Source organism: Merops nubicus, unplaced genomic scaffold, assembly GCF_000691845.1.
Source record: "Merops nubicus isolate BGI_N331 unplaced genomic scaffold, ASM69184v1 scaffold15464, whole genome shotgun sequence".
Lineage (NCBI taxonomy): Eukaryota > Metazoa > Chordata > Aves > Coraciiformes > Meropidae > Merops > Merops nubicus.
The window spans coordinates 41,930-69,596 of NW_008602401.1; the positions used below are offsets into that span (position 1 = coordinate 41,930).

At 36.4% G+C, this 27,667-nt stretch overlaps 1 protein-coding gene across 1 annotated transcript in view; it reads left to right on the plus strand.

Moving 5' to 3' along the window:
• Positions 1 to 27,667, plus strand: part of GAS2 (growth arrest-specific 2) — a 73,580-nt gene that overhangs the window by 32,891 nt on the left and 13,022 nt on the right. The window contains exons 5-6 of the mRNA XM_008938354.1: positions 4,044 to 4,188; positions 7,503 to 7,610. Of these exons, the coding sequence (XP_008936602.1) occupies positions 4,044 to 4,188; positions 7,503 to 7,610 (253 nt within the window). The remainder of the gene's footprint in view (positions 1 to 4,043; positions 4,189 to 7,502; positions 7,611 to 27,667) is intronic.

The following is a 27,667-nucleotide window of genomic DNA, read 5'->3' on the forward strand; positions in this document are numbered from 1 at the left end:
GGAAAGAGTTAAGAATTTTTTTTCTAAATAAAGCTTTGAGCTGTTTCTCCTTCTAACAGTCAGATCTCTCTATAAACAACAGATTTCATTAACTTTACTGATAATAAATTTACCTTCAAAAGACCTAAATTTGACCTAAGCAACACTGAATCTTATTTATTTAAATAAACTTAGCTCTGACTTTGAACAACAGAAGCAACATGAGAATTGAGTGAACAGTCTGTGTTCTGTCTGTCAGATGATTCTAGCCAGGCTTGACCTTCAATGCACTGCAGAATTATCTTTCAGGTCAAGACAACAGTGACTTTTGCTAGACAATCAGAGTGACAGTAGTTAGAATGTGATTTTTTACCTTTTTGCAGCATAGTGCATAAAATTTTTGTATTTTTTAAACTACGATAGTGCATAAGATTTGCTAAAAAATATATGAACAGAGGTGCTACTGCCCACTCTGGCATGTAAATCGTAGTTACAGTCATCCATGTGTATCACATAGGAGTGCTTTGCTGTTCAGGTAGTTTATTTATTTTAGAATAATTCCTTGTGGTTACAAGCAATTCAAAGGAGATCTCTATTTATTGTGAGCTTAAGAACTGGTATTTTTGTGTTATGGTTGCACTATGGTTGTTCATATTTTGTGAATGCAACAAGTTGGGAAGCTGCTTAAGAAGAAATTAATCTCTGGGTCAAGTTTCAGAGAAGTCCTCACTGTTGGTGGAAGCTTGTATAGGAATAACATTGGCCAGAAAAAGCTGATTTCCAATTTGCAGGAATTTTTTTACCTCTAAACTTGGATTTGGCCTAACGTGACCAAAAACCCCAAACCAAAACAAAAACTTCTCATGAATAAGAAGGTATTCTGATCTATCGTTCTTAATGAAATTGATTTTCACAAATCTTAATTAAAAACATGAGCAAACAAACTGTGCTTGCAAGATCCCCAGCTTGGAGATAGACCTTCCAGCATCCAAAGACCTAATACCCAGGGTGTAGCTTGGTTGGTTACTTGATAGTATTCAGCTTCCTCAGGGAATCCAGAACATTTTGTTAGGCAGTCTTGGATTCTGCTCAAGTTGGCTGAGTTTGAAGAATCTTATTTTGCAATGAGATTTGATTTCTCAAAAGATCTAGAAAGGAATCAAGATAGGATCTTGCTCTTCATATTTGTTTTTTTACTTCAGCTACCATGTCTCAAATGTTCAGTTGCAGGCCTGAAGACAAATACTGAGTCAATAATTGAACCATGTTTTAATTTATTATGCATATCAGTCCCTTTACATACAAAATATTTCATTTTTTAAAATTTATGATACATGTATATAATTTTACATACAATAATTTTATATATTATTGTTGTGTTACTGTATTTTTCATTTATAGCTTAGAGGTAAAATAACATATGTCTGTCTACTTGTTACTGCTCTAATATCTCTTGGAAAAAACAACCCATGTTTAGGATCTTGTACGTTTTCAAAGTGCAGAAAAACTGTTGAAGGGGAACATCAGCTTAATATAATGGAAAAGCAAATCTGTGATGCCAGTTTTGCTTGAGCTATGGTAAACCTGAACTATATGGAAAAGGAGAATAGATAGTTGCCTCCACTAAGCACAGGAAGAAGCTTATTAAATTGGCATAGTTTGTTGCTTTAAACAGGAGAGAAGTGAGTTGTAAGCTTGCTTGGTGAAGCAAACTAGGTCTGTTGACAGTCTTAGGGGTCTGCTTTTGAGAACAGGAGCTGTAGAGACCTTTGGAAAGGTGCCTCAGGATGTTTTTAAAAAATAAGAAGAGTAAGAGACACCTAATAACTTCTTACTTTCCCTTTTCTGTTTTTGAACATGTCTTTCTGCTTCTAAGTGGCTTATTTGTCACAAGGAGCCTTAGCACACTTTGCCCAGCTAGATTGCTGTGAGTGTGCAGAGCCTGTAACTCCCCTAAGTCAGCAGTTACGCTGGTTGAGTGGGAATATTTATGAAGTGTCTTACAGGATGAAATTGGGCATTGACACTACAGAGTCTTGCACTGGCTTCCTCATGTCCAACGTTCTCCCAAAGTATTTTAAAGTCAGAGATTATACAATAGAGAACAGCTGAACTCTTTTTTTTCTGTAGAAAGAATTACATTTGTGGGTAACCATCAAACTCTGGGGGGTTAAATAAACAACCCCCCACACCCCTGAAGTTTTGAAATTGCTGTTGAGCAATTTCAAGATCTTTCTGCTACTTCATTCAGTTTTTCCTTGCTAAAATTGGGAAGTGGTGCTCCAACAAGCCTATTGGGGATCATGTTACAGGCCAGTGCTGCCTCATCTGCGTTATGAGAAGGAAGGATAGAAAAGAGCAGGAAAGGAAATTCTCAGCATACCTTCCAGAACACAATTTGCACCTCTGCCCCTCCCAGAGAAGATGTGGTTTTTACCAGTTCAGCTTTCCAGCAACTTTGCTTCAGGTTGATAGAATGTGTTTAAAAAAATATGGGTATGTTTGTTCATTAGTTTTATTTTTTCAACTCGTCAGTGGAAGAATTCAGAATACTGGAATTACAGGGAACTTTTAAGAGTCTGTCACAATGGCAAAAACTGGAGCTTATGAAAAGCAGTAGAAGCAAAGCAGCAGCATTGCTCGGGGTGGAAGAGTTTTATTTGATGAGTAAGGCTGCATGCAGGTGTAGGCTTAGAGCCCAATGGGGATTGAATGATTTACAGCCTGTCGGCATCTGCAGACAGACAGGAAGCAAATGGATTGTATGTAAGTGCTTGCTTCAGTGTTGGCTGGCTTTTCATTAGGCAGACTGCACCACTTAGACGCCAATACAAGCACACATTTGGTTCTTGGTTTTCTTTATATTAATTTACTAGGCAGCAGTGTGACTAAATTAATAGTTCTCAGAAAAACACAAAAGAGAGTATATGATTTTATGTCCTTTCTCTGTACACTCTTAACATCATTATGATATTTAGCTTAGATTTTCATAATGTATTTGTTACTGATTAATATTTGAGTGTCCAGATCTTTACCTGGAGTCTGCATAGTTCTGCATCTGGGCTATGGTTTTTTTCTACTACAGAAGAAAATATGGTTTCATTTATGCAAGCAGTTGACTATAGGAAGCCTTACCTAGTATAATAACTTGTCCAAGCTGGACCCCTCTGAAAAAGGAAATCTTTCTGTTTTTCTGGGGTTTGTTCCATATTGGCAAAGAAAAACAAACAAACAAACAAAAACCAACAAACAGGGGAATAATCAGTGATCAGGAAAATGGGATGGGCTTATTTAGACTGACATATGTCCAAACGCTGCTGCTTGCTGTGAGATACTGGCTTAATCACTTGCCATAAAGCTTTCAAAAGCAGGCATTGTTTTAAAGAGCCATGCTCTCCAAGTGCTGTGTTTGAGATGCTCCATGCCAAAGTTGCGTGTGCTTTATTTTAGTTGGAGCTACAAGTGTTTTGCCACTGTAAACAGAGATCTGAAGATCAACTGTCAAAAACTGGTTAGAAAAAGCATTATCTGCCTATAAAACATATTGGCCATATCTCCATTTATTTTTCTGTAAATTCAGTGTCATTGTTGAGACCAGGGTAACCTTTAATTCGTTTATATCTGAATTTCTTTGAAAAATACTAACATGAAATATAAGTTGTCAAGTTGAAAAGATGTTGTTTTGGGGGGGGAATTAAAAAAAAAAGCTGATGTACTGAACTTGAATCTGTCCTACATCATATATCAATTTTTGAGGCTTAGTGTTGTTCATAAATTAGCCCATAAAATCACTAACACATAAGTCATTAGTCAGAGAATTTGAAAAAAAAGCCCTGTATTTCCTGTAAACCTGATCAACTGAGAGATTCCATGTAAATTAAATTCCTGTTGTAGTTGGGAATGATGACAGTAATGATATATTTTATACATGTTTACTAATGTATGTAGCATTCTCTTAGTGCACAATAGTGCAATACAGAAAAGATATATTCTGTCCATCATTTTGTTTTAAGATATGTAAATACTGTATAAGGACTAGTAATTTGTCTGCATGTTTCCAAAAGGTTTGGGGTGGAGCCTCCTGGATTAATAAAGCTGGAAAAAGAGATTGAACAAGAGGAAACACTTTCAGCCCCACTTCCATCTCCTTCACCATCACCAACAAAGTCTCCTGGGAAAAAGAGCACAGGGAAACTGTTGGATGATGCTGTAAGTTGTGGGAGGAAGAAGCTTTTTCCTATCTGACCCATTCTGGTATGCACTTACTTGCAAAGCACACAGAAGCCTGAGTTTAACTTCTCACTGTATTTTAAAGATTTGCAGACTTACAGAGTTAATTTATTTTTGACCACAATTATTTATGCCTGAAATTTGGGAAAAAATGTTGCCCCGTGTAGGAGAGCTGCAGTTCAGTGTAGCTTTGTGCTGAGGGCCAAGTTCCCTTCTTATTACTCCATTTTCTTTTTCTGATCACTTCTTATTCATCAACTCCCACTTGGTGTTTTGTCTGAGAAAGGACTGAGTCAGGACTAAGAGTCTGACTTGCACAGAATGTTAACAAACTCTTTTAAGTTGTCTCAGCCTAATTTTTTTGTGCTGCTGTTCTGCATGGTTCTCATGTGGCAAAAACAAGTATTCTTTTCCTTCTTGTTAGTAAGAAAGCATCTTGCTTTGAATTTAATTAAACTCTTTGCACTATAGCGTAGTGTTTGTTTCTCTGTTGCAAACCCTAGAGCAGTTCATCTGAAACAGCTGGAATCAGATGAAAAGGACACATTTTGAGACCATGAAGAGGTTAAACTTGAAAAGTACAAATCTATTCTATAAAAAGAAGCAGTTACTATAGTAACTGCTATATTACAAGGTAGATGTGCCACCTGGGAGTTACAAAGCACTTCTTGAAAAATCCATGTGCCACTTTTTTGTTACAAAGAGCAGATGGAACATAATGTTCATTTATTTTATTGAATTACTTTGTACTATTCGATGCAAGTAATTACATTTACCTTTTTTTTTTTTTTTTTAATTTCTTCCTTAACTTTGCAAAAGCACTCACTTATGTTTCAACAGAATTCAGGAAGAGGGAGAGTGGTGACTGTGTATCTTGTAGGAACAGAAGAGAGAGTATGAAGGTTGTCTCCAACCACCTCCTTTAATTTGGAAAACAGTAGGGATAGAAACAGAATGGAATTCGTCCAGCTTAGATTCTTGACCCACACTGCCCCAGACACTCACACCATAAAACAGCAGCAGTGCTCATATAGTCCAGACACAAAATAAAATAGGATAGAATTCTTCCCTCTGCTTCCTTATTTGATTTCCAAATTCCACTCGATAGTACTTCTGTATCCTTTGGGACAGTAAGATATTGGAAGCCTCAATAGCAAGATCAGCAGTGAAGTCTCATTATTCCCTGTTTTACACCAGTATAAAGCTGTTGGCTTTCATTCTCCACAGGCCAAAGATGGCTCTATTTTGCTTAGACAGTTGCAAACAACCTGAACATGTTAAGTCCAAATTCTCTGGGTTTTTGCTTGCTTACACGAACCCTGGTAGATGCAGCTTTTAAGACATAGTTCACACTACCCATTAACAGCTTTAAATTTCAGGAGTGTCTCCAGAAGTGATAAATGCCATCGGATATTCTATCAGAAGCCACAGATCAGGGGGCAGCATTCAGAGGGCCATTGCCAAATAGTCCCCTACGCACAATCCCAGTCTTGGTCCCATGCTCCAAAAGATCCAGGAATGCACCTTCTGCATCCTCAGCAATCTGTGCTTGAGTTTAAGTCATCAGCCACTGATTTCATATTCCTATTGTGCACTGACTATTTAAATAGTTTGCTTCTCCAGAAATGGAAGCTCAACACTCAGCTATATTGATAAAAATCACTGGAGTAATTAATCTTAAAGCAATTCAGTGATTATACATTCAAACTGAGGACAATTTATCTGATACTTGAGGAGTGCTTTTTGTGTATAGAGTTCCTCTGCTAAGTGTTACTTCAAAATGATTTTTTTCACAAAAATATCAGGTCCTGATAAAAAAAAAAAAAAAAGCTAAGAATAATATAAAAAAATATTCCACAAAGTAATAAAGTTATTCAGATAACTACACTGAACAATTTCAGAACTAATTGGAATGCCCAATTTGGGCTGCTGAGCCCAAGTGGCTTAACAGGGCTAGTTTCAAAAGCATTTTTGCTCATTATTCTAGTATAGAAAAAATAATTGCTTAATTTTTAATTTCTCCCAGGTTTATTTAACATACTCTAATGTCAAAGCAGAAAAACATTTGTTGTATTTCAGAAGCCTATTCTGTTCATTTGTTAAAGATAACTAAGACACCTATCAGAGTGCCATAGCTTTGCCCTGATTTTTTTTTTTTCTGAAACTGTTTAAGAATTTAATACATTAGCTATTCTGAAAATACTGTTTTTGTACCTCAGACCATTTTTACAGGCCTTGTGTTGCAACCTGGATTTAAAAAGGTTTTTGGGATATTATTTGAAGTGGGCAAAATCTCTGATAAGCTCCCTTGGCATTTTTGCATTGTTTGACACACTAGGTCAGCTTTCATCAGAGAAAACACCAGTGTATGGAAATGCCACACTTGTTACTGCTGTTCCTACACAGCAGAACGATGTGAATGTCAAATAAGAGTTTCTCAGCCAGATCTGCTCTTTTGGCATTGATTGCCGTGCTACTTTCAGATCACTGAAGAGTACAAAATATGCTTTTACTAAACATGAATGCCTTTGGTAGCACGTGCAAGGCCAAGTTTTCACAGGAGGCTGAAGTCAAGCTGATGCAGCTGATAAAGAGCAGGAAAGCAGTTTTCATCTGTATTTTCTCAGCCCTCATTCTTGGCAATGATAAAGCAGAGTGCTCTTGAGGCCGCTTTAAATTACCTTTGACTGCACTAATGCCCTCAGGTGAGATCATCTAAGTTAGCAATATTGGGGAACATCTTGGCATAGATTTGTGATTATGTCACAATATTCACTGTGTACTTTTTTAAGGTGTTAGTGCACTGTGAGAAAATGCCAATTGAAGGTATCAGGCAGGGCCTTTCATCAATAAGCAAGGTGCTTTTGTATTTATTATATTTATTTAGAAGGGAGAATTTACCTTTATGATAACTTCATTTTGCCTGTCAGCTATGTTAGTGCTTTGACAGTTCAGCTGATTCACCATAAAATACTGAGAACACATCTACAAAAGTTTGATGCTGAATTCAAATTAACACATCGCTGGACTGCAGTTAAATGGTGCAAATTTTATGTTGAAGTTTGTGATGCTTGTCTCTACTTTTACCTTGTGACAGCTGTAAAATTGTTCTTGATATTGGAAGCACCATAGTCTGAGATTACAGAAATATGAAGAAAATAAGGAAAAAACTAAGAAAATATCATAAGTGAAGGCTTGGCTAGTGATATTATGTTATGGCAAATAGCTTCTTGAATGTTTTGCTACACGTGCTATGTTAAACAGATTCTATTAATGGCTTGCCTGGTTTTCAGGTTAAACACATTTCTGAAGATCCACCTTGCAAATGCCCTAATAAGTTCTGTGTGGAGCGTCTTTCACAAGGAAGATACAGAGTGGGAGAGAAGATCCTCTTTATTAGGGTAAAGACTTTATTTTTTTTAATTTTGTAGCTAATTGCTAGTGTCTGTTACCAGGAGAAAATGTTTCCTTATTCACCAGCACTGACTCTTTTTTATGACACTGTCAGGGAATAACTAATTTACAGTGGAATAACTGCACAAAACTATTATTAGCATGTGGTGGATCCACTGAATTTGCTCTTTCTTTCATCGGTGGCAACCAAAAGTCTTCACAAATGGAGAGGATGACTTCCTCTCAGTCTGGTTTGAAAGAACGTCCACTGCGTTAAAACAGCTTTTCTCCCACTTAGTTTTGACTGATGTTCTTTGATGGGTCAGGAAGCAGATCAAAGACTTCAGGATTGTTGAATTGCCAAGTCATGACTAAGAGATGTTGCTGAAGTAGGCTGAACAGAACAGTAGTGTCCATAGCACTTAATTTAGTTAACAAGTATTTCCAAACCCAGAGTTGTATTTCAGAATTCATGTGTAGTGTATTAGCTCCCATAGCACAAAGTTAATTGTTAATACAAATATTTGCTAGGATTAGTATCTGGCTGAATTTAGTACAAATATAGTATTGAAGTTTGATTTTTGATCCTCTTAATCTTCTCTAAATATGATTATGGTAATAATAATGGCAGTATGTTAATCATATTATTCTGTAGTATTCGGATAAGAGTCTGATCCATACTATGCTTCTTTCCATTTTCCTCTCCACATGTACTATCCTTGAGTAATGACTTGACAAAATGGTATCTTTTGCTCTCAAATAACTGTTAACCTTATTTAGCTGAAGGCACACCTCTGCAACCTGATAAAACTGAGGATTTAGCACTTATGAGAACAAAAGATGTCAGAGGGGCTCCTTCCCATCTGTAGAAGTCAAGTTCCTAGTTCAACAAAACACTAGAGTGCTTGTTCTGACATGAACTTATGCTTAACTTAAATCAAATTTAGATAAGGATTTAGGTTTTCTCATGTGTAGAGAGTTGAGAATGTGTTTAAGCATTGTGCTTAATAGGAATTGAGAAATCTCAATTAATTCAGTAATACCTCAGAAAGAAGAAGAAATACAGGATTTGTCACAGATAGTTTGAGATTGACCACACTAGTATAAAGGATTAATAGCTTTTCTGCTTCCTAGACAGTAAGACTTCTTTTAATTCTGCAGTGTTTCTAGATGCAAGACTCATATGATTCTGAGGAAGGTAATGATCATTAAGCAAAGATCCCAGTATCTGGCACAGTTGAACACTTATGTTTTCTTCCTTTTAATTTTAATTTCAGATAATAGTATCAAAATATTTTTTTTATCTTCTACTTTTGAGAAACTTAAAGTTTTTTGCCAGAATGGTGAGTGTCAAATTCCTTTTTGCTGGCTTCTTTATTGTGCAATCTAGTCCAAGTCAGATTTCATTCCAAGTTTGCAAACAAAACACGCTTTTCATATCACGCTACCGCATTCCAAGTTGAAGTGTGCCAAAAAATAACAGTAATATAGATTACACATTAAACTGCAATATTAGAGATCAGTCCTACAAAACTGATATCAATGGAAACTTGCCATGACCTTTGGCGGGAGCAACTCCATATTCCTAGGTTTTAAAAGTAACTGTCTTTTGGTTTTCATTGGTTTGAACCTCAGTTTGGAACGCTTCCTTGGATCACAGTAAGTTTTTACTCCTCATTCTACATGTTCCTATTGTGTACATGAGTAGATTTATTAGCCTTTCCTTGGAATCCTTTGGACACTTGTGAGAAAAGACATTTGAGATATGTTGCTGACTTGTATTTTTGTTGCTCTTTGGCACCTTGTTTGATGCTGCTGAGACAGTTTCTCCTATGTTGTGTGTTCTTTACACAGCATGACACAGCCAGATATATACCATTTGTTTATAACCACACATTTTCCAGTTGAACTGAAAGTTTCATTGGTTTTAAGTTGACTAAGTATACCCATTACTGCCTCTATTAGGTTTCTCCACTAACCTTTATAGGACTTAAAACCTATATAGTTGCAGTGGTGCTACAAGTATGCCATGTGATAGAACATTACAAGAGCTAAATTTTATGTGGCGTTAACACCTATTAATTGATACTTAAAATTGTTTTTCAGCAATTATTTAATAATATTATATCTTTGCAATTTTGATTTATTCTAGTTCTACAAGTTCTGTTAAAAAAAAAAAATAGAAAAAGAAAAAAAGAGTGTCCAAGTCCCTCTTCTTGTTGATTTATATCTACATATGAAACAGGTGAAAAAGGAACAGCAAAGGGAAAAAAAATCAGCAGAACATAGAATTAATGAAAAAAAAAAAAAAACACAGAAAATTACATGTGTCAATCTAAAGTAATTTGAAAGAAAAAATCATTTGGAGTATGGAGCAAAATTTCTCTTGTAGTAACGCCTTAAGGTAGTGGTCCCAATAAAATTACTTGAATAAAGATTTTTAGGGTTTTTTTTAAAACATGGCAAAATATATGGGATGAAAATAAACAAGTAATGGAAAATATGAAAATCCATGAAAACAGTAAGATCCCTAAGTCTGTGGATAAAAATGCATGTCCATGTCACAAAAATAGTTCTTTATGCATGAAGTAATTCTGTAATGCATGACGTGAACACGATTACCATAATGCTGTGGTGGCTTAGATGCTAAAAACTTATTTTCAATAAAAATTTATCTGCACATGAATTCTTTTTCTTTCCTGTCATGATGCCAGGAATGAAAGAGTCTAAATGCCACTTGAACAAAAATAGTGGAGGACATGTTTTATAATAATAGATTATGTCAATAACTTGAAGTAAATGAGATAACTAGCTTATTTAAAACTGAAACATTGGTTTAGAATTAGTGTGATGTCCATATGTGTGCCATATACAATCGATTATTTGCCTATTCACTCTCAATTCCTACTGTTATGCCATGAAATAATTTAAGGAACAAGCTTTAATCTTTCAAAGTAGAACTGAATTAATAGTCCTATTTTTAAAAATGAAGAATGACAAGTCATGACTAATACTTATTTTATAACTTGGAAAAAAGAATCACAGCATTTGAAGTGCTTACTTCTTGCAGAAGGCAATAAAGTAATCATTTAGATTAATAAGATTTTAATAGTAAGAACTGTCAATCAGTCCTTAGAAAAGGGGTCTTTTTTAACAATCTCAGTGGCAAATATTCTTATTTCAAGTTATCTTGTGTTTGTTATGTTGTACATGCATAAAGATGCACACATCCCACAAACTAGCATGAGTTTCCTCCCTGGCAGGAATGTGCCAGGGTAAAATCACCGTGCATACCACTGCCAGGAGTGTTTTCTGTGTGGTAACTAATTACACAGACAATTTCTCAATACTTCAAAGGTAAAGAAAGATAAGTGCCAAAGCTAGATAAATATGTTATGCATTATAGAGCTCATTATGCCAGGTTTGTTGTTTTCCCTAGAATGCTGAGAATACAAAAATAGTGCAAATTACAGAATTCCCCTCCTATTTGTGCCCTCTTCCTCCCTCTCCTTTTCTTTTTCTCTTCCTTTGCTATGAATGTTCCTGGATCAGCATCTGTGTATCTGAGAGCGCAGGTAGCCTGATAATCCACTCCACCAGCAGTCTACAAACACAAATTTGCAAAATGATAAAGCCTTTAGTTTCTTGATGAGAACCACAAATTTTGTCTCATTAAGTTTATACTGAAAATATTAATGGGGGAAAATGTTTCCTTTTTTGTTCCAGTTATTTTCTTGTTGTGGTTCTGTTCAGGCATTTCATAAGAATCTTTTAACTCTTACTAGACATCAATATATGGTACATGAATGATGAGGCAGCAGTTGTGCTTGCAGTTTGGAACCAGTAAGCCTGATGCATTCAAACTGGGGATGCAGCTATTTGTCCTGTTGCTCTTTATGAAGGGTAGTACTGAACATTTTCTTATTTAAACTTCATCCTTGCTGACGTGAAAAAGTCTTGTGTGACAGTAATATGAATAATATTTAAGACAGCCAAAGTATTCACGTCTATCTTTTGTAGGATGATGCTGCAATATTTTATGGGGTGGATTAAAGTTAATATTCTTCACTGTAGCTCTAGAGAATTAGGATTCTCTAGAAAATTCTAGAAATTCTAGAAAATTTTCTAGAAATTCTAGAAATTTTAGAAAAATAGAATTATTGATAGATAAAAAGAAAAAAAACCCAAACAACTGATCCTTTGGTGTGATATACTTTGTGTACGGTATATTTCTACGCTATAAACATAACTCATGCTGCCATCTAGAGAAATGACAATAAATGAGGCTTATGTGGTGGCATCAGGAAACCAAAGTTTCTGCACTGTTCGTCAGAGTTCCTCTTTGAACATTTAGGATTTTAGGCTTAAAAGCACATTGATTAGTTATTAGAGTAGTCTTTAGCTTTAGGGTAAAGCTTAAGGATATTCTTAAGGAACATGTAGCTTACATGGGGATTTCCAGCTGGCCTTTGTATCTTGATTCAGGAATGACGGCTCCACATAGAATGGAATTTGCCTTAATTTAACAAAAATTTTATATAGGCTTTTTAAGTATTTACCACAATGTAATTGGGTCTTTCCATTCCCGAAGTAAGAGGAAAAAGTTTAAATGCATTGAATAAAGTGTTTTATTTCTTTGTCATTCTCTTATGAACGTGAAAGCAATGGTTCCTCCTCCCATTGTATCCAGTTAGACTTTATATGCACTAAAAATTATTATATCTACTATGTTTTACCTTGAAACTCCATTGCACCTCAGTGGCAACATGCAAGATGAATGTTTGCCATAAAGGCAGCAGGGTTTTATCCAGTGTCTTTGTTGATGGGGTTGTCCTCTGTGCTGCCTTTTGATTCTGACCAGTAGAAAAATAATAAATGCTCTATTTCCAAATCCTCTTTATCACATGGAAATACAGAACATTTTAAGGTGAGTATTCATGATTTTCATACCAATGAATTATCGAGCAGTCTGGGTAGATTTATCTAGGATGTATTTTTTGCTTGCAGAAGTTGTGAGATGCCCACTCTTTTTAAGAGATGGGAGGAGGCTGATTATTTTAGCTTTTTTTCTTACTGTAAGGTTCTAAAAGAACAATATTTGTTTGTTGAGGAGGGGATTCATATTGCCTAGATTTAATGCCTACAGGGTTCTTACAGTGGAGAAGAGCAAGCAACTCCTATTTTTATTATGTGATTAACTAGGTTGTTAATCGGCTTACAGAATTATATGGCATTTACTGTTATTTATCTCTTAGATGAAAAATTTTCAAAGTAAGCTGTCACTTTGATATATTCTTTGTTCTAAATTATGGGGATTTATGTTTTTTAAACATTGATTTCATAAGATTCTATCTTGAGATGTTATGCTCCAGCTTTAAAGAAACAAAACCAACTCAAAACTTCAGCTGCATCTTTGTGAATCAATAGGAATTATTTCTCTTTCAAAACTAAAAAAAGTATTTATCAAGAATAATCTCGCATGATAGAGAATGGATAAAACAATGAGACATTTATCCATAACATTTATGTCCTCAAATGATTTATTAGTCTGTCTAAAAGACTATGAGTCATGATAAATTCAGTGTATCTCTCATATATGCAATAGCATAGAAATAATACTTATAGGATATAATGAACAAGGCTTTTAAAGTGCAGATTTTTAGATTTTTTGTAACTACAATGTAATAACATTTTCCTTTGAAATGTAATTTGCTGTTACTATTCTGCTAAATTATTTTTATTTCATATTTTAAGTTTCATTTGCCAAGTTAATATATATTGGCAGCTTGCCCATTCAAGCTGTTTGTGCTGAACACATAAAATTCAGGTTATGATCAAAATGTCTGAACAGTTTAAATTACAGGTTTTACTAGTTCTCCATGGGTAACTGTCAGAAGCTAGACTAGACTGTCTCAGTTACTGTCTGCTTCCTGAACGTGTGACCTCTGTCTGTGTCACAAATGGAAACAGTAGCAGCAAATGATTACTCCAGTTCACAGGGGACCAAAATTACACTTCCATGGCTCCTCTACCAACAGATATTGCAAATGCTCAAGCCTGACTTTTTCTGTGATGTTATTTTCTTCTTGGCCTTCTAAGTGCCAACTTAGAGACAGATTAAGTTGTTAGAGAAACACTGGAGTCAGTAGTAGCCCACAAAAACCAAGGGATAAAACTTTACCTTCTCCAAATGTAGAATTTGGAGTTAAAACTGCATACGAAGCTCAATAAAATAAGTACCCGTTGCCATTATTTATCCCTTTCTGAAAAAAAACATTTTCTTCATATAAGTAAAGAAGTTATTTTCTATGATTGCCTTGTAGTAATGGACTATTTCACTGAGGGATAATAGCTGTATATGAAAACAAATCTTCATGTGTATGCTGATTATAAAAATAGTGAATGCACAAATTTCTAAAACCTTTTAAATTTTTTTTTAATTTTATTTTTTTTAATATCAGCTGGATTTGCAAATCTCATTGAGACCTGATACTCATAATACTGATCTTCTTAAATAATGCTGTGCATGTTTTCATGGAAGTTTAGGAACATATCTTCTGCTCTTTTTTTATCATTAATTTTTGAAACTCAAAGCAAAACAAGAAGAATTGTTGCTGTAAGGAAGCATTAAATACAGCAAACGTTTTCTTTGGCAAAGATTAGTAAACTCTAGAGATCCCAGTCTCAACTATGTATCTGAAGGGTATTTTCCAAAAACCAGCAACTATTAAGCTGAAGACCAGATATAGTTCATTCCACAAGTCATAAATCAGCATCAGTTGATTTATTTGCTTTGTGATTTGATTGCTTTGTGGTGTGCTATTACACCTTATTTTCAACTCACCAGAAATGGATTTACCTTAAAGTTTAAAAGACCCCATCACCCCGCCCCATCCCTACCATACCAGATCATTAAAATTGTATTATTTTATCAAGTTATTATTTCAGTTGTGGCAACAGAAGCCAAAATGCTTTCATTTTTATAAACACTCTATTTAGACAAATACATGCTGAAATCAGAACTGATTATATATTTTAGGTTTTGCAGTCAAAAAAATGCCTTTTGTCTACCCAACGAGATGCAACCTTATTTGCACTTTTTAGTAGTCAAAAGAGAAGCAGACCCGTTGCCCTAAACTTCCCATCTACTCTTAGTTATTAGGTTGTGATTCTTTCTGTAAACAATGCTGAAGTAACATTAAGTTATTTTAAAATTTGCATTAAGATCTTTAAAGCTGTATCACAATACAGCACAATGAAGAGGAGCTGCTGCTTTAGCTTTACTAACTACCTAAAGCCTTTGGCAGTCTGGCTTTTCCAATGTTATCTTAAACAGGTGACAACCTTAACTTCACATCAGCACTTTTGTGTTTAAGAGTAATTATTTATTCATAAGAAGACATGTTTATAACTCTTTGGCAAATGCATAGCCATAATAAATTGCTGTCTTGTTTGATGGAAGACTTAAGAGTTGTAAAAGATTTTCTGAATATAAAGGTTTATGCCTCACTCTCGAAGCTTTGCAGGTATTAGATTACCTGTGCTTCCTGTAAAGGAGCTGGTTCCTACCTCAGCTGTGTTCTGACCTAGCAGCCCCCAGCTGGAAACCTTTCCTTTCCCCGAGTTTTCTTTTTTCTTTTCAATGAGATGGAGGTATAATACCTGTTCTCTACACACCTGAATTTCAGCCTTGATCCCACACACAACTTGGAACCTTCCCACTAGACCAAGGATGTATTTAAACAAGCATCCTTGCTGCATATGGTTCTGGTGTGGCAAGGAGGCCCAGAGACATGACATGTGGCCAGGGCCTTTTGGCTAAGCAACTGAGCATCTTTAGTTGCCTAATCTAATTTCCCTGTACATGGGAAAGCAGAGCAAACATTTAAAAGTGCAGCAGCGTTCCTGGCTGGTACAGCAGCCTGTTAAATGCCAACAGGTTATAATTTCCACTTATAAATAAGATCACTTTCTCTTTTTTTGGCACGATTAGAACAGTGTTCAGTTCCTATGTTCCATCAAATATATTTCCAGTCTGTTCCCTTGTCAAATGCACAAAAACTGTAGTGAAAGCCAATGAGATCTGTAAAGTAAAATTAATGTCTGCAAGTAAACTCCAAGCTGGTTTACAGCTTCAGCTAAAAAAACCCAACACACACACTCACACCTCCTGATGTCAAAGCACATTTACCATTTTTATATCTTCTCTGTATACGTGTAAATCACAGACACTTATTACAAGGAATGTAAGGATAATCTTTGGGCTGGCCTAAAAATCCTTCTTTGCAAAAGGTATATATTTTAAATATCAATATTCTGTTGTGTCTAAGGTGTAGAACCACAGTGGCATTAAGAATTCTGTGTAAAACATACTAACCAGAGTCACATAAATCAGGTAAATGACGGGCTGGCATTTTAGTTAAACCAGGTTTTCAGAAATGACTGTGCTGTTTGTGCTAATTTCTTGGTTCATGTTACTTAACTACTTCCCTGTGATTTACTGAGGGGCAAGAGGGAGAAGGAGTCATTTGACATTTCATAAGGGTACAAAGAACCCTGTTTCTGTTTCCTTCCCTCCTCCCCACCTCAGTCTCTCCAAGTATATATATTAGCAAGCCAAAGAATGATATCATGGTGCTTTTATTCTGAAAGTGTACATTGTTCTCAAGCCTCCCTCCTTTTCTTTAGTCCCCTTTGGTAAAGTGCTGGGGTTTTGTTTTGTTTTAATTTAAATTAAATATATTGTTTACAAAGGATGCTATAAAAAGTCCTATGTAAGACAATTCTGAGCATAAGCACTGATTCTGCATGTGTTGATAATTGTATTTCACCATTTTACAGTTTCAGATATAATGTAGCTAATTTGCTTAGGGTTACTCTCTTACTGGCCTAATTTTAGAACACATTTTTTCAAACAAGGGAAAAGTGATAGCAGAGTGTGTGATGGGTTGGTTTGTTTTGGAATTTTTTTATCAGATATCATAATTTAAGTATACAGTCTTAACATAGCCCAAATTCACTTGCAAGCAGTGCGAAAAATAAAGAAAAAAAAAATTTAAAAAAAGTCTCTGTGGAATTAAGTTGGTTCGTGGTGCTTCAGCAGATCCCATCAGTACAGAAAAGCTAGTAAGGATACAAAAGCTGCCAGTAGCTTAAATGTCCTAAGCATCCAGATCCCTTCTTTCAGCTGGTGAATATCTTTGTAAAATATCTTTAACATACTGACTAATCTTGTGATGCTGATTTTCACTCCTCTGTCTCTGCTCTAGTTTCGATCTTGTTGAAAAAGCTGGCCTGAAGGTTAAGCCAGATGAGATGGCTTCAAGCTCAAAGCTTTGTACTGTGTAATATGGTGTCTTGTGGTATGAAATCTTTGCTGTAGGAAATGTGGAGATCAAGTGTATGATCCAGGTCTGGCAATGTATCTATTTCTGTATGAAAAGTTGGTCATCGAGTTCTGAGAAGCCAAGAGTCTGGCTGCATTTGGCTTAGAGCCATCAGGTAATTTTTTACAGATTCCAGTGAATGTTAATGCATTGACATTTAAGACTTCAGGAATTGTTACAGAATATCCCCTTTTTGCTCATACTGAAGTAGAGGGTCAAATACAAAAACAAGACTATACTGATCATGAAAGATGATGTTGACATAAACCAGAAACAACCACATTTTTACATTGCCCTCTTCACAAGAGAAGTTAATTAATGGATTTTCACTGTTAAAAATTTGTAATACCTGCTTAGCAGCTGCTTAGAACAGAAAATAATATAGCAAGAATTTCTCAGAACTGGTGCTTAGCATTAGCAGTGCCAGTCTCAGGGAAAGATCTCTGTAGCTCTGCCTCTGTCTAGAGCTACTGCTTGGGGTTATCCTTGATCAGGTAAGAAGATAAAACCAACAGTCTTATCCTAACAATGAGTTTCTACTTTCAAGATTAAGATAAGAACAAAAACTGTTTTAAAAGTGAAGTATTTTTAGAAGGAGAGCTAAAACTAGCTTAATAGTTTCTCCAGTCTGAAGAAGCTTTGTTTTAAAACACAAGATTCTTTGGCTTTAGTCACAATACAGAAGTGGAAAAAAAACATTATGCAAATATTTTATGAAGCAGTTGACCTACCACCTAACCACATATGTTTGCATTTAGGAACTCTCGCCTGCTTTATACACCATGTTACCTGGCCGTAGTTTACTTAGTGGATTTTATGCTAGGGGACATGTGCTACTCTCTGTAAGTGAAGCCCTAGTCCTCTGACTAAAATTTATATGATGCCTGGTTTGCTGAAGGATGGCTGCAGTTCAGGGCAGGCGTTGGTCTGGACTTGCAGGTCAGGCTGCAGCTTCACTCCATGTGTGCACACCTACACGTGCCCCCAGGGGCAGTTCCTGTGCCAGCTGCATGCTGTTGTCTTCCCGTTCTGCACTGTTCTGTGGTGGTAGCAAAGTCTGTAGGGCCAGCTGTGAACTTGTAAGATAAAGAATGAGAAGATAAAATGGGTTCAAATCTAGAAATACTCTCCTGCTTCTTTGTGGTGTTTTTCACTGATTTTTAGTTATTCTCCCGATCTCCCAAGCTTAAGTATTTTCCTTCCGAGAAATAGCTCTTGACCTATCCTAAAAGCAGGCTTACTACCCTGATTGCACCACAGAATGCCTGTGGCTTCAAGCAAGTTCAGGTTAGCTGACCTTCTACTTCTACACGTAAGTTGGTCACCTAAGTGCTCTGACCAGCCTGACTGTGGCCCCTTCCTCTTGGTGTCAAATCCCCACCTTGAGCAATCTGTGAAACAGCATGGTTTGGGTTTTATTTTTTTCCTTTCCTTCAATATGCCTTTTAAAATGTTTTACAGTATTCCAGGACAGTGACATTCAAACCCCTTTTCTTGCCATTTTGGGATATACATTATCTGGATGTTTGTTAGGCACTCAGGGTGAATTAAAAGGGACAACTGTGACTTTAAATATTGTGAGAAGGGAATGTTGATTAAATCTTTTCTGTTTTGACCCTGAATTGGAAATATTTATGTCTATATGTTACTTTTTGATCTAGTCAAACTACTTTGCAGAATATATGCACTATAGTGAAAAGAATCGATTAAAACAGCCTATGGTGAGAGACACTGAAAACAAAGACCAGTGCACAAGGATTCTGTAGAAATTAATCTCCCCAGTGCCAGCTGGGAAACTGATTTCTCAAACACTATCCTTGAAGTAAGACCTGATATTTTTGGTAGGATACTTGCCACCAGGATCTGCTTTCAAAAAGATACAGCTTAGCAACTGTAACTTGTCAAGCAGTTGCAGTGGATTTCTTTGCAGGACTGTGGGCATGAAGACCTTGGCCTTTAGCGTCTTATTTGAAAGGATGCACTCATTTGTTTCTGCTGTTTAATATGTTACAGTTGTAGAATTTCAGTATGTGATTTCAAAAAGTCAAGAATTGACATTCTTTATGCTTAGATTATATATACTTTTTTTTTTTAAATAATAACTTACTCACTCTGAATAGGCTAACAGATCATAATAAGGCTTTAGGGATTTCAGAGACCTGAAGATTCAACTAAGATTATTAGGAACTGCAAGAGCAGTTCCTTTTAATTAGCTCTGACTTTGTTGTTTAGATTATGAGCCAGATGTAATTTTGGACACATGGGGTTTCTTGAATGTCTAGACTGAGTATGCAGCTAGAGCTGTTGTGGCTTCTCCTCTGGAAACCTGAAGGTAAAAGGAGAGATAAGGTTAAAAAAAAAAAAAAAAGTCTTGCTTCCTCATGGATTAAGATGTGGCCAGGGCACACCATGCAGATGTGGAACATAGGAAGTGCTTTCTCCCCCACAGTTCAGATGTAGCAGCAATGAACAAAAAAGAATATTTGAGAAGGTGTTTCAGCCAAGAATGTTTCCATAGTTTTTCAGGCTTTACTGGAGCATCCCATTAATAAAAAAAAAACCAAGCCCAAAACCAACTGTTCTCCAAAAACACCCCAGTCCCCTCCCCCTCTCCAGTCACACAAATAAATGTCATCATTGTGCAAGGTTGTCTTGTAATCATTCATCAAATTCTCTATTGAAGCATTATCAAAGGAGAATCTATTATGCTGATAGTAAGCAAAAAGCACTTCTCTGAAGGAATTAAAACCTAATGAGGAAGTATTGAAGTAGGATACTTGCACACTGGGTTTCTATAAAGGTAGTTCTTCCTTTTGTTAGAAAGACTTTTTTTTTTTTTTTTTTTTAAAGGAGTTTTCCATCTCCTGCAATGTAGGACTAAATGGTATAAAATTTATTTGTGCTTCAAGTAAGTGAAAACTGGTTCATGTACACTAAGTCAACAGAGTCACATATAGCCTGGCTGTACATAAACTAGCACAGAGGAAAACACTTTTGCCAGAAGAGCTGGTTCTAAATCAGAAATAAGTTTACATATTAAAAGGAAAAGGATAGAAACTCCAGACTAGCCTGTTACAGTCATCAGTGCCTTTTTGGCAACTAGCACATTTTCCTATTCCAAGATCTTTGCCAGAACCTAAAAAGATCTTTCTTCTGGTATTTGCGGAAAGATGTAAAACTGATGAGTGCAAAGAGATCCAGCACACTAGAATATATACAACAGGGGATTTCCATGGGACTAAATGTAAGAGCTGTGAGGTTACAGCTGGCAGCTATCAAAACTAAACAAAATTACTAATACTAACTTTAAATAATTCATTCCTGTGTCAAGAGAGTTATCACAGTCCTAAAACTATTAACTATCACAAAGAAAAAGAGTGCCACGTGAAAAATGTGTGTGCTGTTTCTTCTGCACAGCCTGATTTCTTCTCCCCTTGACTCTATCGGTTCTTTATCTTCATTTCCACACCAAGGAAGTGCCTTTTTCTGGTAGCACTCGCAGTACTTTTTCAGTGCTGTGATTTCAGGGCTTGGCACCTGGTCAGCCACTCACGAGTGCCATGAAAACACAGCACAGTAAACTGTGCTAGAATGCATTCCAGAGATAAACTTGCAATTGTGCAGAACAAAAGGGATAGTATTACCATGATTTTTTCCTGGATCTGTCCTGTGGAAAAGTGAGGATTAGGCACAAAGTCAATATCAGATGTGCTGTCAAAGTAGGGCTGAGGAGAAGGAAAGCACCAGTATTTTTCTTTTATCACCTGGATTTACCAAACTGGTAAATCTTGACAGTTTCACATCCATGTAAAGTGTATTGTCTCGTGTCAAAACAATTTTGAAAATCAACATTACACATCAAACCAGATGAGACTATGATATGTGCTGAATTTCACTTTGGCCTAAACTGTTTTAAAAGAAATGCCTGATTTAAAAAAAAAACCTCAGATGTTTAATATGTGTACAGTTTAAAACATGAGAAAGATTTGTTAATGTTCCTGAGAACTGAAGTCACTGTAATTGGTATGTTCAGTTATGTCCAGTGTTGATGGAGTAATGGTGTAAGACTATATATGGGGTGCTGGTAAGGAGGTCCAAAAATGGGTGTCATAATTGTGACAAACAAGTTACATGTGTGAAATGAAATAGTCAATGTCAGTACATAAAATTCTTACATTTTGTAAGCTGAAATGCAGATCCTTCATTTCTCTATGGCACTATTAATCTCAGAGTAAACCCACTTTAGGTTCAAATGCACTGGAAAATTGGTTCACAATGACTGTGAGTGCTGATCTGATCCCAGAAAGAAAGGAAAAATGTGGAGCAAGAAACGTTGCTAACACTGAAATATTGTGCAGCTGTGTTGTCATCTTTTAACTTGTGTTTATGCTATCCTCATTAATGCAATTAAATCACCTTTGATAGCCATTTGGATGACTGTTTTAGTAGCTGGGATAGTGACCAGATGTGGATTTCCTGCTTTCACATCATACCAGGAGTAAATTTTGTCCCCTTGATGTGCTAGTTCAAATTCTCCAACCTTTTGCATAGTTCTTCCGTTGTTGTACCTGGTATGTAATTTCCAGTATTATTTATACTCTGACTAAATTTGGCCCAAAGACTTCCATGAAAGCTGCAGTCATTTGAACTATGGTGGATTTTAATTTACGTAATTTACTACAGATTGCACTTGACTGGATTTGGCTCTATAGCCAAATATATATATATATATTTTTATTTGGGTCTGTAGTCAAGACTGATGATTGCAGTCTCAGATAAGTAATTCCTGGTCCTTAATATCTTAATTTGATTCAAAGTTGTTTATTCTATTCAGATTGTTTTCACAATTTTTAGCACATTAGTATAGATTTGGTTCATTACTTACAGTGTTGCTTTCATAGATTTGTGGTGACATAATTTCATTCCAACGTTGTAACATCATAGCCCATAGACTCACACTGACATCATTTTGAAAACTTTAAGAGGATGCTTTGTACTATTGACAGGAAATTAAGCCTAAGTATAAATATTATTGAAATTATGCTACCCTCATTCTCCCCTCATTAACCCAGTGTAAATTAGAAGGTATTTAAATGAAACCTATGGAGTTAAATAAGTTCATTTCAGGCATGTTCATTTGAAAGAATAATCTCTAGTCTTAATTCAAGCAAAATCTGATAAATAATCTGTCTCTGAATGCTTTCTAATTGTAATCTTCTTGCTTATGGATGTGGCTCTGTTGATTTAAAAAACAAGAGATGGGGGTAGGAGGCAGTGTCCAAATCTCTGCATCTTACTTTGGAACGTCTGTGACTTCATTATGTTTTCATAACTTAGTGTTGCCCTGAAATGTTCATATATGTGGAAAACAAATATTGAGACTTGTGTTCTTTGTCTGTTAGTCCATGTGCTTTTAGATAGGATTTAAGGTTTCCAGCATAACTAGGAGTCACAAACCAGAAGGAAGCTGAAGCATTCCATAGGCAGCCAGCCAGTCTCTTGGGCTCTTTGTGCTTTGCACAGGTTTTCTGAAATACCTTGGAGAATCCTGACAGCTCTTTTCAATAAAATCAGTTAGTGATGGTTGCAGGAATGTTATATGAATTTTGCCAGCTCACTGTTATTTGTATTATAAACCCTTTGCCACTGTTATAGTTGCTAGTAAGCAGAAGATTCTCCTCGGAGATGATGTTCCCATAAAAGCTATAGTTGTGGCACTTCAGTGATAGGTCACTGTAAGCACTTATATGGCAGGATAGGGTTGGCAGTGTAGTTTCTTACCTGCTCTTTATTCCCTTATTGTGTTCTTTAATTCCAGTTTACGCGAAACTAAAATTTGTGTTTAGACTGTACCACATATTTAAGGGCATATTGTAATCTGAAAAGGAATTGAGCTGAAATTTGACAACAGTGAGACTGTCACGTTGCTAGAAGAGATAAGGGTCAAAGTTTGGGAGGAATTAATCTTAGAGTGAGGCCCCAGGACAGGTACAGTGCAGACACTTGGTGGCACTCAGGACTGAAATGGAGAGATAGTATGAAAAAGAATAAAATAATATACACAAATAATGTATTTTTCTATGCTGTAGAAGTAAAAAAAAAAAAAAACCAAAACCGTATTAACTTGAACTGAAATTAATCAATCTTACTTTGATTGTATCAAAACAGTTCTTTACTACTTAGGATAAGTAGTGAGGGTGTAAGGTGCTTAATGCAATGTGGTGCTCTCCTGTAACTCCTCAAGGGAAGGAGGTGGAATCTGAAGTGGTGGAAACATTCCTACCAGAGAAAGCAGGAATGGGAGGAGATGAGACTACAGCTCCTGCTACACTATGCTAGGGGGAGAAGCAATAGGAGGCCAAACCTTCATTTCATGGTCCAGCATGTTTTGGAAGAGAGTCAGACTAGAAGATCTGTTTCAGTATATTGGGAATTAGTTTACATCTCTATAGAACTATATTATACTACTTAGATTTTTGGGCACATTAACCAAGTTATATTTAGGGTGTGAGTTAGCAGCATGTCAGCTACTCAACACCAAGTGTTCACATGCAGTCTTTCACCTTAGAGTAAATGTTAAGCCATAGTCCCTGCTGGAGTGGTACTAAAATTGTATTGAACCTTTCTGAGGGATCTGGCCTCAGAATATGAGAGAGCTAGGAGACAGGCAAGAGCAGTTCTCTGTTTTCTCCTCCTAGCCATTTTGGAGTACAGGATTGCCATGGAGCACTTGTAAAGAGAAGGCTTGGGACCATCTCCATGTCTATACTTGTTCCTTTGTGCTTCCATTCTTTGGTGGGTTTTAATTTTCTCTCACCTGTATGCAGAGAGCACGTTTCCCTAAAGCTTGTGGGTTGTGGAAAGTGAAGATAAAACCCCTTTCGTAGAGGAAAGAGGGAGTAAAAATAGATGGACTAAATTATTGAAATGTAAACACAATAAATGTACCTCAGTGTTGTTTACTAATTCCTGTTGCTATTAGAAGGATTTTGTAAGCAATATCCTCAATGTAGCCACATTTTAATGAGTGTTTCATAGAGGATAGTATAAAGGAATAATTTCCTTCTAACAGACCATATTGTTCAATATATGTAATGATAAGGCTAGACAATAGCATGTAACCTTTTGAATTAGTCAGAATAAAGGCCCAGTGAATTTCTTTACATCTCTATTCTAGGATCGCTAAGCAACCAAGGACAAATGGCTTTGTGTCTGGCTGGTATATTGTGCTGCTTTTTAAAGCTCTTTAAAAGAACATTAGTTCTTTGGCACAGGAATAAATGGACTGTAAGCTATTACAGCTCCTCTTGAATCATTGTTGGGTTTTGGCGAGTGATCTCTGCAGCCGATGTAGTCACATGGCTGGGGCTTCCCTAGTTCTAAATTCATTGCTTTAATTAAACTTCATAACTATCACAATTGTGTTGTATCATATTTGTGATGTTCTTTTGTGTTTATTTGTTTGTTTTATACTAAGCTGCAGTCCCAGTGACACAGAGGCCTTAATGCACATGGAAATTTTGCTCTGTGGTTGCTGCATCTTCAGACACACGTAGGCAGCTTGATCATGGCAAGCACAGACCAATTTCATCTCCAAGCCTGCAATGAGGAGTCATGATAATGCATGTGTTAGACTGAAAAACTGCTTTTCATTTCAGCCACAGCTGCCTTCTGATGGGTTTACATCAGTTATTGGAACTGTACTTTCTCATGTTGATGTTTTATCCACATATATTCAAAGATCTTGTCTTGGTCAGTCAGCAAGCCAGTACACAGAAGAAATGGAAAAAATAAGTCTTGTTAAACCCAGCCTAGAGACATCAAGTATAGAGTTACAGTATGTTTACTTGCTGAAGGTCGTGCAAAAAATACATCTTAAAGCTTATAATTAAACCTACATCTCTCTCATAAATTTGAGGAAGTGAGATGGTATTATAGTTCTTGTATATTGTTTACTCCTGTGGGTTGGATCAGACACCCCAGCACTCTACCAGTTCTGAAAGTAATGCCATGAAGAGGTAAAAAGTTTGACTAATAAAGGCATAATTGAATTTTTCACCCAAAAAAATTCTAGGCAACTTTTGCACCTAAAGTGTGCAGATTATTCTGACAATGTCCCAAATCCCCCAAATCTCACTAGCAGTCTGTTGTTGGGGCTCTCACTGCAGGGTGCTTTGTAGGGTTTTTGTTTGTCTGTTCTTCTTACTTTCCTGGAAAAAGATGTAATGAAATAACTTCCTACGTGAATTGCAAAGGCAACACTATCTCAATGTAGCACAGATTAAAGGTGATGCCAAGATGCTGCTATATGTAGCAGTGGACTTTATGGTTGTGAGAACTTCCCTTGGTACAGCAACCAGCTTTTGATGGTGGATATCTAAGCCCAGACACACAGCAGGAGCTGTTGCTATCAGCTTCAAGCTCAATATAACAGTTTTTCTGTGGTGATTTTTATTTGTGTCATAATTCAGCTTGTGGAAATCAAATATGTGGATACAAGAAGGGAGAAATAATCTTTTTAAAAAAATCTCCTCCAACTGAAGTTAAGCCTGAATGGAAGTTGAAAAGAAGGACGTGCCAACCCTTACAGGTATTTGTGCTCGAAACAGCAGGTCTGTGCTCCAGCTTAAACCCAGAGACAAGATTTTCCTGTTTCCGGTGATCATAACAGAAATGACACCTTCTCTTCCATCCGAGGAGCATACATACAGTCTTTGTGGTCTCTGTCTCACAGCCAAGCTATTTACCATGTTGCCACCGTGCAGGCTTCCTTTGTCCAGCTGTAAGACACCTCAAGCTATTGTCATCCCTGTGGCTTACTTGATATTGTCAAACCAAATGAGACAGGTACTAATACTAAATGAGCTCATAGATTTCAGAAAATTATCTAAAGTCAAGGTTCTGGTTATGCTGATCAGTGCTAAAGACCTCTATGATGTCAAATAGTATTCAGCTCTTCACAGAGATAAATCTGCAAACATCCAATACATGGCATTCAGTTCCTTGTCTTCTGTTAAAAGGGCTGAAAATTTTTAGTTTCTGTTAGTTTTCGTTATACAAGCAAGTGAAAAAGTTCTAACTACCCTTTGTGAGACCTTCACTTGTCCTAAACATCCTTCTTCTTTCCTTTTTCTCATGCGTTCAGTTGATTGTGGTGTTTGTCTGCCTCCTTGTGATTCTCTTTATAATTGCAATCCCGATGTGTTCAATGGCTTATTTTTTGGTTTTGTTTTGTACTGTTTTGTGATTTGGTGTGGGTTGGGGTTTTTTTTGTTTTGTTTTGGTTTTGTTTTTGCATAGGCCATGATAAGCAATTGAATTGTAGTCTGATGACTCTGGGAATGCCATTTGTTATTTATTTCTCAGAAACACTTTGGAGTGATGCCGTTGAGAGACTCATTGATGAACAGATGAGCATGATCCAATACTTTGTTATCATTTCAGTGTCAGCTGATGCTATCATACCTTCTTATTGCTGACTAGGTTTTTAGTTTTTTGACTCAGTAAATGTTACACTATCCTAAAAGAAACATCGTCTTCTGCATGGCTTTTTGCTACTCCAGGCAACAACACTTTCCATTTTTAAGTAATGTTATATTTGTAGCTTGAGATGCACAGCTATGAAAAGTAGCTGCTTCACTAAAAAAGGGATCAATATAAAATGCTTAGAACCAAATCCAACTGTAAAAAAATCCTGAAATTTGGGAATTCTGAAGAAATTCTTCTGTTATCTGGCTATTTGTTTAAAGGTTAGGATGGAGCGGTGATATTTTTCCATATCTTTGGGTTGCAGTATAAGAACATGGGGTAGTTCTGTCTTATAACTATTAACATTTATGTTCTGGTTTTATTCTGCAGTGAAGTCTGCAGAACCTAATTCAGGTTATCAGATTAGGAAAAGTAAGTGGAAGGGCAGTGAAGGAAAAAAATGTGTGTGTCTGTGTGTCTGTGCATGTTGTCATGGAATTAATTTCTCAAGGTCCTGGAGAAAGTCAGTCATACAAACTGGAATAATGTCCAACCACACATCCAGTTCTTGATCTGTCCTGTCTCCCTGCCCTGCTTGGACCTGAGGTCTGTAGAAGCTCAGTAAGTCAAAGTCAGCTAGGAAAAGTGTTTAAAAGCACCAGTTGTTTGGGTTATGCTTTAATGTGGGGTTTGTAGTTTGGGTTGAGACCTTTGCCATATGTATCTCAACTGAAGTTAATTTTGAATATTGGGATAATCAAAATATCTTAAACATAATTCTAAAATTTATGGGCCATGATTTTTACCATGAAAGGACCTGGCAGCATCTTTGTTTCAATAGAAGGCAAAAGGTGGGCATATTATTTTTCAATACAACATGGTTTCAACTGGAAGAAAATCCAGACATGTAAGCAGGAAAGGAATGAAGGGACTGGAATTGTGGGGAGCAGTGTGGAACTGCCTTTAGATGCTGGTGTTTAAAACAGCTGCTTGTGAATCAGTGTCTGTGTGCAATGCAGTTCAAGGTAAGAGATTTCACCTCTGGCTGTGAGCAATTCATATTCTTGAATGCTTTGTATCTCTATGTCTGTGTGATAGGAAAAAAAGATAATTACAGGTATGGAAAGCTTTATTCTGCAAAAATATTTTCAGCTCCTTTACTCAAATATTCTCCTCCGCAAGGACTTTCCCATCTCCACACTACCTGATTG